The sequence below is a fragment of the Anas platyrhynchos genome, chromosome 3 (assembly GCF_047663525.1).
Source record: "Anas platyrhynchos isolate ZD024472 breed Pekin duck chromosome 3, IASCAAS_PekinDuck_T2T, whole genome shotgun sequence".
Taxonomy (NCBI): Eukaryota; Metazoa; Chordata; class Aves; order Anseriformes; family Anatidae; genus Anas; species Anas platyrhynchos.
The window spans coordinates 95,630,457-95,644,746 of NC_092589.1; the positions used below are offsets into that span (position 1 = coordinate 95,630,457).

Genomic DNA, 14,290 nt, shown 5'->3' on the forward strand with positions numbered 1-14,290 from the left:
ATGCTCTAAAAAGAATACAGAGCATTTTTTGAGTAGGATGGCTATTTCATTTACCTGTCCTCTCACTGGATTCAGCAGATTTCTCTAGCTTTTCTGAACAATAAATTGTAGCCCCTCTCTCATCTGCTTGGACTGTTGCAATTAATGAGCTAAGACAAGCATTGCCACAAGCACAATTCATTATCATTGTTCCAGACTCTGTTCAAATTGTATTTAAAATAGCTGGCAAAGAGTATTGTTGAGAGAGTAAGAAATGATTGCACAACAGTCTTCCACACCCATATTCTACAAGGTTCTTTCTGTATAGAGGCATCACTCTTCATGTAGGCATGCAAAGAGCTTGATTTTCTTTCATACTAGAATGCAGCTAGTACTAGGTCATGATTACTGCATTTATACATCTAATCAAACAAGGAGATCAACTGTGAATAATCATTTTTTTTCTGTTATACACAACCTCTCACTCTTGCCTGAAAGAAACCAAACCAAACCAAACGAAAAACAAACAAACAAACAAAAAAGAAACCAGAAGAAAACATTTTCCTTTTTATATGGTTATAAAATGAGTCAACCGTTTTTGTTTATTTGACTTGGGCTGGGGCTCTATAACACAACACAGAAATCATACTTAGATTTTGTACAATAGCTCTCTCTCACGAGAACTCAAAAAAAGTCCTCTGTGACTTACTAAAGGCCTACATGCAGTGGATCCAGCAAGACTTAATAGCAAATTACACTCCTTTACAGTGTAACTTAATTCTTTCCCAAGGGTCCAAGTTTTGCAAACATTTCTCCCATTAAAAAGCACAACCATGAGTAATTCAGCTAAAACGTCTGCCTTTTTTGATTTTCTAAAATGGTAATACACTATCTAAATTTCCATTTAACCTTCTTAGCAAATAACTTTTTAAAAAGTCTTACAACTATCACTGATTTTATAAACCCAGGTTTAAGACTGCTAATAAAATGAAATGAGTGCTGGGTTGCATGTTTATTGAATAGCCAGCAACTTAAAACACTCCATCAGAAATCCCAGAAGTATGTCAGGGAGGTCTTTCAGTGTTTTCTGGCTTGTGCTGCAAAGCAGTAACCCTTGGGTTGTCTAAACAACGTGGTTCTTTACAAAACAGGTTTGAATTCTCTCCAGGAAGAGCTGATCCTTATTTGGATATCAATCTAAAAGACTCAGAGCTATGCATTCTCTCTAAAACTATGTAGGAATGTCTCAGTGGTGGAGAGAGGAATCCAGTTAATGCAGTGGGAGAAAAACAGAGCCAGAAGGACCCCTTATTGCTCTGTCCTGTCCTCTCCCCACTGCCTCACCCTGTCAATCACGCCTGAGAGACAGTACGGGATGTTTGTTGCACCCATGTACAAGCCTCTGACAGTTCTGAGGCATCTCTTACGAGAAGTCATGCAGAGAAAAAACACTTCATTATTGAAATTTCTGCGTTACTTTATAGTAAGAGAAGGAAGATTCACATTAACCTGACACAGATGACTAATCGTCTTGATACCATTTCCCAGATGAATAATCTTGTCAGGAAAAACTGCTAAACATTATCAGTTGTGGTTCAGACAGCCCAGCTGGGATGAGTCAGGCTGTAGGAACACCTCAAGCTTCAGAGAAGCCGGAAACCTGCCAATGATTAAAGGCAGAAGCCTCCAAAACACACAAGAAATAAGGCTACCGGTTTGTTTGCAAAAGTCTGTCCATCATCAAGGTCAGACAGACCTTGCAGTGTTTTGTTTTGTTTTTTTCTTTCCCACACGGCTGTATTAACATCTGAAAAAGACTCCTGTTTCCCTAGCTGACACAGTCATGGCGAACAGCCTCCTCATATGAACACCAGTTATGTCGACAGAGGAGGGCGGCTGGCAAGCTGTATCATTTGGAGATGAGGTCTAGTTACACCAACAGTAAACCCATTTTGTTGGCATGTTAGGTTTGACCTAAGGCACTCTGCTAACCTCACTCTGACAGCGTGCCTATCCCACAGAAGTGCTGTAGCATACACTGTAATGTAATGTCATCCTATGTACGACACAGCTCCCCTATTAGATGTTCACAAACACACATCGCAAACATGGACTCATCTTCTTGAAGTGGCTCATTTTCTAGGATTCAGTAACACTGACCCTTTTCTGTAAAAAGCCTCCATTATTATATTGACTGTACTTACCATGAAGGCGATATGCATAGTATTTCTACATCTTATACATTAAGAAACACGAGACGAGATTTCCTTATGACACTTTTTCATAATCACCGTTTTCAGCCTAGTGTAGCAAAGCCTTACATATGATTTTCCTCTTTAGTCAGGAAAAAATCACTGTCAGCCAGCAAGTTGCCTAATGTTGTTTACAACGTCTTCTTAAGGTCAGAATTAACATATGTAATAATCATTTTAAGGAGTGACACTGTGATGCATCAAGCATGAAAGAGGTCAAGAGTAAGTCCACTAATAATGTCATCTTATCCTTGTATATCTTCAAATATTCAAAAGAATCTAGGTTTCAACTAGCTCAGTCTCATCTATTAATTTTGGGGCTTGTATATACATATAAACATATCAAATAGTTTTCTTCATAGGGCAAATTGGTGCAGAAACATTCTCTGACTTGCCCTTGTAGGAGTTGGTTTCCCACTGCACCAAGCTCGGGTAGCCCAGGGAAATCAGTGCCTGAACCCGGGCACGCAGGTTTGGTGCTTAAAGTTAGGTGGTACAAATACTCCCAACTCCTCTTTTTTTTTCCCACAGAAGTATGCTGAAATTCCCATAGATTTTGCTTATTGGTTTAATGTGATTTGCTGAAGAACTTGTTTATTCTTTACAGGTTTCTTTTTTTCATGTGTGACCTTTTTCTATTTCCTTTGAATATTCTCATATGACTACACATCTCCACTGCTACATAACAAAGAACCATGTTTAATATAACTATATTTTTAAAAGTGGCTTAGGAGAAGTAGGTTAGCCTGTTTACAAAGTGTTTTCCTGCTGTAGGCATGTTTTAAATGCCTTATTTTACCTTACTTAGAAATCCTTTAAACTCTTCTATTCATGTCACTTGTATCTGCAGACAGAAGAGACTACGTCTTTTAGATTTAATTGCTGCTTCCGAAGCAACTAACCCATATCACTGTATCAAAAGTGTTATGGTTGTTGATCTTGAGGTTTTACTGATCAACTAAACAAGCCTTTCAGCTGTCAGATTTGACAGTGACACATATATTATATCCTCTTTGTAACGTGGAAATGACACAGCATATCAGAGAGCTAATGTAATATATATTAAACTTCTTTTTCAGAGAGGTAAGAATCACACCTAGTTTTTTTTACCTAACTGAATTCAGAGGAGGCATACTCCCTAAAATGATGTTTAACAAGACAGTACCATGAGCCAACAGAGCCCTTGGAGAGGGCATGGTTTGCACATAAACAAAACAGGCAGAAGAACCGTGAAAATTGACTGGAAACAACACTTCTTTACAGCATTTTGAGACCTAACAGAACTGAACTAGCCTTGGCATTGGAGTTAACTCCATTTTCCTTGTTTCCCTTACAATAGATACATTCATAGCTCAGAAGCTGCCGTTGAAAAAGATAAGAGTATGCCAGCCAAGTCAAGGTTAAAAGTCAAGTCTTACTACATCCAAAACCAGAAAACACCAACTGTCATTTAGAAAGGGACACAGAGGGGAAAAAGCAATTCCTCTCTTCCTTGTGATGAGAGCAGACTAATTCTGTGCTGTAAACTGCTTGACAGAAGGTCTAGTGATAACTCTATTGTGGCAACAAACTATATACTTTATCTAAATAGAAAAGAGACATCATAAAAAGATGTCCTTCCCTTCCACGTCCATGTCAGTCCACTTCTATTACACCCATTTACAGACACTCAAGTCAATATAATGTTTACAGAAGCACTTGAGCTGGATGTCCTACAGAGTAAAACCCTCACAGAGCCCAAATGCAGAAATAAACTGAAGAAAGGAGAGTGTGGCATATTTGCTAGGAATACTTCTGAAACTTTGTAAGATCTGTTTAGTGAGGTAATTTGGTGCAGAGTCAAACAGAACTGCACACTTACGTGCTTTAAAAACAAAACAAAACAAAACAAAACAAAAACACCCACTTGACACTAGGAAGTAAGAGACACTTTGTACATCTAGGTCTGAGTCTTAGGAAACTCAAGATGGAAGTGCCCCTAAGCAGAGGCAAGTACATTTGGAGAAGTGTTCAAATTTCTTATAAATTAGGCATTAGCCAAAAATGAAGGTAAGGAACCTAGTTAACACCCATTTCATTGTTTCCTAAATCTATTTTTTTTCTTCCCAGCTCTCTCTAATACTTTCCTGACTAATTTCCATGATGACAGTTGGCATGCAAAATCACAAAAGCTGAGAACCTTAAGGTACATGAGTCCCATATACATAAAGTTGTTATTTTCTTATAACAACAGGCCAGCATACCAAACCGATGCATGTTCCAACTGTACATATTCATTCCCACTGACACAAGGGAGAAACCTTAGGATATATCCTGAAGTTGGATAGAACTGTGTCATCTGAGGTATATTCAAGTGAGGTCAAAGAAAAGGTATGCTGATTATCTACAAATTTCTCATGGACTGGTCAGCATTATAGTAAAATGGTAATTATGCTTCATTAATCTCTCTAGTTAATCCCTGATCCCTTGTAAATGAAGCTAATAACATTGGTGCATATGATATAGCAAGGGACTGATCTCAGCCTGGGAGAAGTTTTCAGTTTAAATAGTTAGCAGCCAGATATTTTTTTCCTGCCGGAAGAGAAAAAAAACACACTTTTGATAAGACACCTACTAGATTATTACTGCTACCTTTTTTTTCCCACAGTATTTTTCATGTTTACCTTTCTTGCATCTCGTATCATCTTGCGAACAGTTTCCTTTATGGTGTAAGGCTGTGCTCGTGGAGGATGAAAAAGCAGATCAATGTTTGTGCCACCAGAAATTCCAGGCATCAAGTAGGGCCAACCTAAGTCAAGATTTGGAGCTTCCACATCTGATTCAATAGGCCAGTAGGTTCCCGAGGAAGAGGTGTCATCAATGGCATGGTTAGAGGAATAAACTGTGTTTTGGGGAAGTTTATGAACATTGTTCAAAATATATTCGATTTCCTCATCTGCAAGGAACTCTGAACATCTCTCTTTGGAAAGAAATTCTTTGTAGGCTTCTAAACCTCCTTCAATTAGAGCATCAATTGCTACTCGGTACCATTCCTTGTAATGAGGTTCAATGTAGTTGTCTGATCTGCATTCATCATGTAGAGATGACAACAAAGATGAAGTTTCCATTTTCACATATATTTTGTATAAAGCCTCTTAAACTTCCATTCGTGAGCTGATGAAATATGTCTGTAAGGACAGGAAAGTAAGACAACAATCAGAATATTTGTAGTAATCTGAGACACATACACAGATACTATACAAAATACTTTGCTGAGAATATTGCCATAAGTTTTTATAACACCTTCCAAGAACCTAAAAATGTTTAGAAAATCCTTGGGGATGACCACTCCCAAATGACTATTAATGAGCTAGTTAAAAAGCTTCTTCTACTTAAGGCAATACTAAACACGTATGATATTTAGTGACTTGGTGAAGCTCTTATACTAAAAGCTCCAGCAGAACTCATAATACAAGGTACCAGTAACAGCAATACATACCCAGGGTATATTTCAATTCATGACTACAGATACTGTTTCAAAACTCTTTGTAATAGCTGACAGAGTAGTGTTGAGAGAGGCACCTCAGAACCCAATTATATTTCCTAATTTTTGATGCAACACGTACCTTTTCTCTGCCTTCTTTGAAACCACAGTCATTCAGGCCCTTCTCCTTATCTATCTGTCCTCCCATGCTGATCTAATCCACTTGTTGCTCCCAAGCAGGACCAGCCTACCTCATTTCAGGGAGTTATGAGGAACTCCAGAATGATGTCTCCTCCCACATCTGGAATCAAACTCTGAATCAGCAATCTGATGTCTAGTTTCCACCCTGCTCATCCCTTCTGCCAAAAGGAGCGGCTGCTTTAATCTTACCTTTTTTTTTTTTTTTTTCAAAACATTAATAATAAGTAAGCTGTTTACTGCTGATGATTTATAAATTCATTCTTACCATCTTTTTGTTTCGTTTAACAAGGATTGAAAGGCTTGGTTCCTGCTACGTCAGTTTGGGATTTAAGGTCGACAGAGGACAAATGGCCAGTGTCTCTTCCCTCACACTGGTACAGCCCTATGAAACCACAGCTACTATTCGCCTAAAACCTAAACAGCAGTGATTTTCTGCATTGGGCAGGAAAGCCAGAAAAAGGGGGATTTACATGAGAATGGAATGACCGCAGCCATGTGAAACAGAGAGATGATGCATGTTTCATCTCTCAAGGCTAGGGCATAAGGCTTGCATCATTGTGAAGCTTAGGAGAAAGACAGTAGAAGTAGGAAGAACAGCCAGTGAGGCGAGAATAATTATGATAAGCATATACAAAGTATTGTTTGAAAGTTAACACTGGGTTTCCTTGCAAGCCTAATTATTGGTATAGCAGTATAATAGGAACAGTCGTACGGTGTTTCATTTACTGGCATATAAATATAATTCTCACATCAAGACCTTTCAGATATTTTTGAAAACTGCGCATTCATTTTCCACAATCTGCTCAGAATAGCTTAAATCTTCTTAAAAGGAAATTTAAGTTAGCTACATTAACCTACAGAAGGAAAATCAAAATCTCCATACACTACCGGTACTCTAAAATGCAATTAAATGTTCAATGAACTGAGATTTCTGGGGAACTTGGGAAGTCAGAGGTTAAAAAAAAAAAGACAAGGAAAGAAAAATCCAGATCTGAGGCTGGCATCAGCATGTCATATGAAATAATCCCATTTGAATCCTGTCTCCCAGCCAAGTAGCAGGATAGATCTTCCCAGATAGGATTGCTTTCGAGCCTGAGGGAAAGGAGTGTTTCTGGCTGCTTCCAGAGTAGCTCTTTGTGGTGAACTGGAAAGCAGCAAGTGAAAGGGATCTGATGGCTCTCCACTGATCAAGAACTACATGTATTCCTGTGACAGATGTTCAGGGCTTCATTCTTCACTGCATTAACATGTAGAAATACAATGTTACCAAAGGGGAACAATACTGTTTCCATGCACACTTTGTTCTGTTGCAGATGACAACCTGTGGTATACTATGGCAGAGAACCAAGCATGCAGTACAGTCAAAACAGACCATTTCTAAGGTCATACTCTTAAAATATTGTACAACTAAAAGCTTCATATCAGTGTCCCATGAAAGGCAATCACATGGAACAGCTTTTCAAGAAAATTTAGATTAATGGTGAAAAACTGCCAAAAGTACAAAGAGTTACTGAGCTGAGTTGTTCTGAGTAGCCTGAACACAAATATAAGTAACTTGCCTGAGAACCTAACATACCCCTTGCTGTAGGACCTTCCAGGACTAGAATCAATCCAATGAATGTAAGAAAACAGTCTTAGTATGACTTTAAAGGCTGAATCCTGATTTTAATACGGCAAAGGAGAGATATTTCTGAAATGATTATTAATTTAGAATGGATATAGTCCTTGAACAGGAGTTTTGCCACTTATTGCATATATATAGTTGAGAAAGACAGCTACGTGTTTGTTTCAAAACCTTTTCTAAATCCCTTTTTCTTCTCTCTCTTTCCTTTGAAAAATAATATAAGGGAACAGGACTGTATTTAGTATATGAACTTGTGCAATATAAAACATTGAATGTTATGAACAAATAAAAATGATTGCATGTATGTGCCTGTGTGTCCATACAGGTGTATACACTGACTCATGTGCTTTTTTTGTTTTGTTTTGTTTTGTTCTTTTGATATATATATCTATTTTTTTGTAATATTGTAATTTTCTTTTTCTTTCTCTCTCTCTCTCTTTCTTTCTTTCTTTCTTTCTTTCTTTCTTTCTTTCTTTCTTTCTTTCTCTCTTTCTTTCTTTCTTTCTCTTGCAGTAGTACAGTATATTGTTTGACTTTTTATTATAATTGATGAACTAATTAATTGGAGCATGGATCAAATGCAATAACATAGGCTTAAACATACAACATATGCTGAAAGCAAGGTGTAAATACACCGTCATCTCAGAAAGGTGAGACTTTAGTCAACATTACTGCACTATCTTCCAAACAAGAATAGTTGCATTTCAGGGAACATCTTTGATGTTGATCTTTGATTTACAAGTGCTGTTTATAAAAGACATTTAAAGCTGTATACATTTATTTAAGAAAATAAATGTTAAATCTGTCAGCATGGAAATAAATCACAGAAGATGAGACAAATGAAATAATTCCAGTTCTACTTTTTTGAATTAAGGATATCTGCATGTGATACATTCACGAGAAGAAACAAAAGAAAACTCTCAAATTAAAATTATGGCTTCAGGTATATTTGACAAAAGCTCTAGAGGTCTTGAAACAGGGACTTTCCTCCTTGGGAGACAAGAACTATTTCATAAGAAATTCATTTATGACACCACTAAAATCTTTGATAGAGAGACAGAGGTTTAAAAAAATTCTAAAATATATATTTTTGATGTCTTCCTCAACCATGTAAAATGATTTCTGCATAATCAACTCGATTCCTCAAAGATCAGTATTTAACCTCCTCAGGTAAACACAAGTCTATCAGCAAGGTGGTGTAGAATGAGGCCCATCTCTGGAGGCTTCCAGGGAGCCCGGTTAAACCCATCTTCCCACCTTTGTAGATGTCATCTATGCTTTACAGGGTTTTGTATACATGACCACAAATGTTACCAGGAAAGCTGTTGTTCATACCCTGAGAAATAAGCTTAACTGTTAGTTCCAGTCCAGTGTATCAGCCATCTTGAATGCAGCAAGAAAGCTTGAAAGAAAAGTATATTTGTGTTTTTAGAGGAAGATACAGAGTATCCCAGCTTCCACAAAAGCAACAGATGATGAGTGCCCACTGAAGAAAATGATGCAATATTATGCGGTGGTTCCAGGAGCACAGACCTCCAGGCTAGAGCTAAAGACAAGCAACTTCCCAGCCTTACTAATATTCTCAGGATTTCAAAAATTTCCTATTCAGCAACTCTGGGGAGCAGCTCTACCCTCAGGCTCGCACAGCCAGTCCATGGGAAGGCCCTGGCCGTGGTGCTCTCCCAGGGACGTCCTTATCTCTTTCGCAAAAGAAGCCCGCTCAAACTTGGCCAGTTTCTGCACAAAGTTGCCATCTTGCCACCTCGGTAAAGGGGACTTTAAGCCATGTGGGCATCCCCCTTGTGTGCTAAAGGGATCTCGGAAGGCTCCCCGGCACTCTGGTGCCGCTGTGGCCAGGCTTTTAGGGAATAAACAGGCAATTTTCCACGCCTGCTCTCCACTGTGTCAAGGAACCCTATGAATCGCAGACGATAATTTCCAGCAGCGGCCGGCAGCAGCTAATCGTTTCACTCGTGGGCACCAGACCCGAAGGCAACCCCTCGAAGGCTCCCCCGCTCGCCCCGTTTTTGGGGCTAGAAGTTCACTTTCCAGCCCAAACGGCCTCCGCGGGCGCCGCCACGTGCTTGGGCACGCCTCAGCCTTGGGGACACCGCGCGGGTGCCACCTTCGGCCACCTCCACCGCGTCCCCGAGGGGGGACCCCGCAAACCCCCTGCGGGGCGCGGGGTGGCCGGGAGGGGTTGTGAGCAACCCCCCGAGGGCCGCCAGCCCCCCGCCACCCCGACCCCATCCCCACCCGTTCCCTCAGGTGCCGCCGCCGCCTCCTCCATTTTGTGCCCCCGTTCGCGGTTACGGGGCGATGGAGGGGGGGGACACACACACGAGGCGGCGCCCCAAGGGCTCGGCTCCACGGGGGGCCGAGCGGCCGGGCCGGGCCCCGTCGGGGCAGCGGGAGGGAGAGCCACTTACTGCCGGGCTGCCCCAGGGGGGACTCGCCTCCGGAGCGGCTCCTTGGCGGCGGGGGGGTCGCGGCTCGTTGCGATCGCGGCTGCGGGGAGCGGGGCCGGCCGGCGCACGGCTCCTCGCAGGTACTTCCCGTCCGTCGCTCTGAGGCGCGGTGGGTGTGGAAACCAGTTACAACATGTCAGGACGGTGTCGCACCACAACCCGCCGCCGCCGCAGAGAAGCGGGGCGAGAACTTGTCTGAACTGGGGAAGCCCGGCCCCAGCGCGGAGCGAAGGGCAGCGCCTTCCCAGGGGCGCGGCGGGGCCCCCGGCACGGCTCGGCTCGGCTCGGCACGGCCCCGCGCACACCGGCAGCCCCTGGGGTGTGTGTGGGTGTGTGAGGGTGTGTGAGTGTCTGTGGGGGTGTGTTGGGAGGGTGGACTTGGGAGATGAAGCCCAAAGCTGAACGATGAGTTGGGGAAAAGCTGCACCCCTCCGCCTCGAGTCGCAGTTTCTAAGTTAACTGCAGGGAGACTGTCACGGCAAGGGAGCTATACCTGGCTGTACCCACACCTTTACACTAGGTGATGTGAACGAGCCTGCTTTTCATCGCTATATTACATTAAAACGCTCTTCTGCTTCATGTCTCTGGTTAAGAAACGCCACAGCCCCCCACCCTGGCCATGATGCCCGCTGGGCCTTCCCGCAGTCCCCTCAGTGCTGCACAGCCGACCAGGCATGCCAACACGGCTGTCCTCTGCCCAGCTGCAACTGACGTCCTTCTCGGAAAGGCTCTTCCTTCCAAAGCACGGCCATCCTCGTAGCACAACCATGTAAGTGCCAGTGGATCAATGTATCATGCCCACGCTTGGCTGGAGCATGCTGGGTTTGTCAAGCAGACAATGAAGTGTCACCCATGGCACTTGATCAATAACAATTTGTCCACTCAGGCTTTAGACACAAACTTCTACCCTTCGCTGCCCAATCTGTCTTTAGACAAACTTCTACCCTTCACTGCCCAATCTGGCTTCCGACGTAAACACCTACCCTTCCCTGCCCAGATGTAAGTGCAGGGTATGTCCTGTTTCTGGAGCTAAGCGCAGTTCCACTGAGACTTTACAACTTTTCTGTAAGGAAAAAAATATGAACGTGTGTGTGTATGTGTAAAAATATGCAGTGTCTACATAACAATATACATGGTTGTGTATGAAAGTATTTATCTGGTGGCTGCCAGGCAGTAACTTGTTGCACAGTGAATTCACAAGCGGAAATAGCTGCTGTCAGTATACTTCTGAATTACTGTTTACAGACATAGGATCACCTGGATTAACTGTTTTAATCCTTCTTACATCCCCAAAAGTATTTGCCTGTGTTTTTTATGAAGCACTTTTTATCCCATGGAAATATGTGGTCAGGAAGAACATGTATCAATGGAAACTTGTCCATTAAGAAGTGGCCATGTAAATTCTTAAAAGAGTAGATCTATTTTCTAAAATTATTTTAGGAAGGATAAGAAGGTGAACAGATGATCCCAAAAGGACTTTTGATCTCAAATTAATTGGTTAAACTTTACATGAAATTTACAAGTGTCACTGGGTCTCAGTTTTAGAAGTCAGTGCTTGAGTACAGGCTTAACAAAAACCAGTAATGATTAGAAGTTTTCTAAATAAGGAAATCTACATGAAAAAGAACTTTTTTTTTTTTTTTTTAACCTTAGCATCTGCACAAGAAAAGTTTATTTTTTTTTATTATTATTTTATTTTATGTACCTCTATAGTGTCCAGCTCAGTGGGAAACTGGTCTGTTATTGAGATCTTCAGCTACACACATGCACATATGCAATACAAATGAACAATGCGGTATAAAACAACAACAGTAATGTCAGTAATAACAGGGCATTATTACTACTGCTGTTGCTACTAAGCAGAATCACACGCTCTCTACATAGCCATTACCCCATGCTAACTTTAAAATTGATGGGTAAACAGAATGATGAGGAAAGAGATGAAGGAATCTTAAACATATCTTTATAAATCATGAGCAACCCTTTACAGAGATGATAGAAAAAGGGGATGGCAAATGCTGATGCAGATTCTTCCATGCAGTTAGGGGATGCTTGAGATTATCAGTGGATACAAGGCCTGACATTTCATAAAATCCAGCTAGGATAATGTGTTTCAAAAACCAGCTACCTATAGTCAACTGTTAAAATAAGGAACAATTTCATTCAGCAGGTAGCAAACTTCTGTGTCTTGCATCCACAGGAGGTGATGGAGGGAGACAGCTATCAGCAAGCTCAATAAGCAGTAAGACAAATTATTGAACACCAGGTATAAAACTGGATTCTAAAAGGAATAGGCAGGGATGTGCCTTTTAGCATCCTTACTCCTACAGCTGTGGAGCTGCAGCAGTTTGAGCAGAATGGACTGCACAAAGTGGACAGGTTTTCATCTGCCTAAATGGACTTTGATTTCACAGGTTTTGGAAATAGAACTTTGGGCAAGACAAAATTCCATTCCTATTGATTGTAATCATGTTACTGGAACCCCACCGATTCACGAAAACTACAACAAAAAATGTTTATGTTCTAGAAGTAGCTTCATGGGAGACAAGAAACTGCTGATATCACCATGTTGAGAATACAATCAAAAAGAACACTGTCTGAAATGACCTAGGAACTCTGATGATGGTGCTGATGGATGGTCATCTCTGTGACTTCCATCACTTTTCAGTTGTCAAGTCTAGGACAGAACATTTTGCCTTTTCTGGGTCTAGCTGAATGCAGATTTTTATTGCACATACAATGACACCAGCCCATAAGGTTAGGATACGAGTACTTTTTAATGATAAATATTTATATGAATGATACTTTTATCCATACTGCATATTAAATATAATTTAATTTAGATTTACTGAAGGGGTCTTTGATTTGGAGCAGTAGATGTTTATGCAATACATGATGTTTAGGATTTGAACTTCATTAGATTTTAAACAGATGAAGAAAGAGTATAATTTGGAAGATTCATGCTATTTAAAAATCAAGGGCCATCTCATCCAAAGCATAAGAAAAGAGATTTTGCACAGTAACCTCAAAGAAAATGTACAATTACAGATATGGATATATATGTGGGTATAATGAGCTGTACTGCATTTGTAAGGGTTGATTAGTACTAAAGAAACTCCCACCTCTCATAAAGCAGTGGAGAGAAAAATGACACAGAAGAATACAAATGAATATGAAAAGGTTAATGTCCTACACTCAATACATACTTTTTCAAATTAAATAATCATAACCCACTCTTTTGATATCATATTCCCTAGTCAGGGGTACAATAAGTTGTTATAGGGACATAGTGCAAGTTCTCGGGAATGTCCAAATAATTATTAGTTTTCCAATCACCCCTGCAGGTTCTATCAAGAAATGACCAATACTTCACAGCACAAGAAATTAAACTCAGGATCTTTCACAAAGAAAGACTGGGAGAGGGTTCCTAACCCATAGATTTTGGCCGGATATATATGTTATATACTGCACGGCAGATTTTTGTCCTAGGTCAGGTCCTGTATCAAAACCTTGTAAAAACTTAATTACTTCAGGAAGTTCAACTGTGAAGATAATCTGAGGGCTTCCTTAAGAAATTTGTGGTAAGAGCTGAATAAAATTATTCAAAATGCTTTATTTCTGAGACACAAGTACATAAATAAAAATGTATCTGTCTTTATATTTTGCCCCTAGTATATATAGCTTACAGATAGGATTAAAGAGCAGTGTAAGAGGGGTGATCAAAGTGGTAGAACAGCTTCCATCTGAGGAAGAACAACACAGACTGGGACTCTCCAGGCTGGGAATGTAGTTGGTACCTGAGGCCATCTGATGTGGTTCATCACATAACGTGTAGCTCTGCTGTAAAACAGGGCTGAATACAGAGAAGGAAACTTCTCTGAGATCTCCTCTTGTACCTACCAGTTAGGACTCCAAGCTTACCAACACCTTCATATTTTCTGAGGTCTTCTGAGATTTTATGTGTCCTTGTGATTCAGCCTAAATATTACAAATCTTTTCTCCCAGGTGATGATAGCCATGTGGTTGTCATAACTGCAATACGTACTTCATGTGGCTCTTGTTATTCTTTTTTTCACCCTCAGTAAGTTTGCAGATGACACCAGGTTAGGTGCGTGTGTCGATCTGCTTTAGGGTAGGAAAGTTCTGCAGGAGGATCTGGATAGGCTGCACCGATGGGCTGAGGTCAACTGCATGAAGTTTAACAAGGGCAAGTGCTGGGTCCTCCACCTGGGGTGCAATAACCCCAAGCAGAGCTACAGGCTGGGAGATGAGTGGTTGGAGAGCTGCCAGGCAGAGAAGGACC

At 41.0% G+C, this 14,290-nt stretch overlaps 1 protein-coding gene and 1 long non-coding RNA gene across 3 annotated transcripts in view; one reads left to right on the top strand and one right to left on the bottom strand.

The window, feature by feature from the left end:
* The window catches only part of FAM83B (family with sequence similarity 83 member B), a 56,352-nt gene extending 46,061 nt beyond the window's left edge, over nt 1-10,291 (bottom strand). The window contains exons 1-2 of one of the 2 annotated variants that reach the window (XM_027455094.3): nt 9,949-10,291; nt 4,895-5,398 (exon numbers count right to left, since the gene is read on the bottom strand). In XM_027455094.3, coding sequence (XP_027310895.1) covers nt 4,895-5,338 — 444 coding nt within the window. In that variant the 5' untranslated portion in view covers nt 5,339-5,398; nt 9,949-10,291. Of the gene's footprint in view, nt 1-4,894; nt 5,399-5,836; nt 6,413-9,948 lie in introns of those variants that run through there. The other variant, XM_038177310.2, reaches the window with a different exon arrangement.
* LOC140002242 (uncharacterized) lies at nt 9,934-13,602 on the top strand. The gene is made up of 3 exons (XR_011808538.1): nt 9,934-10,067; nt 10,581-10,756; nt 13,332-13,602. It is a non-coding gene; the product is annotated as an uncharacterized lncRNA (long non-coding RNA).
* Nucleotides 13,603-14,290: the final 688 nt, after the last annotated feature.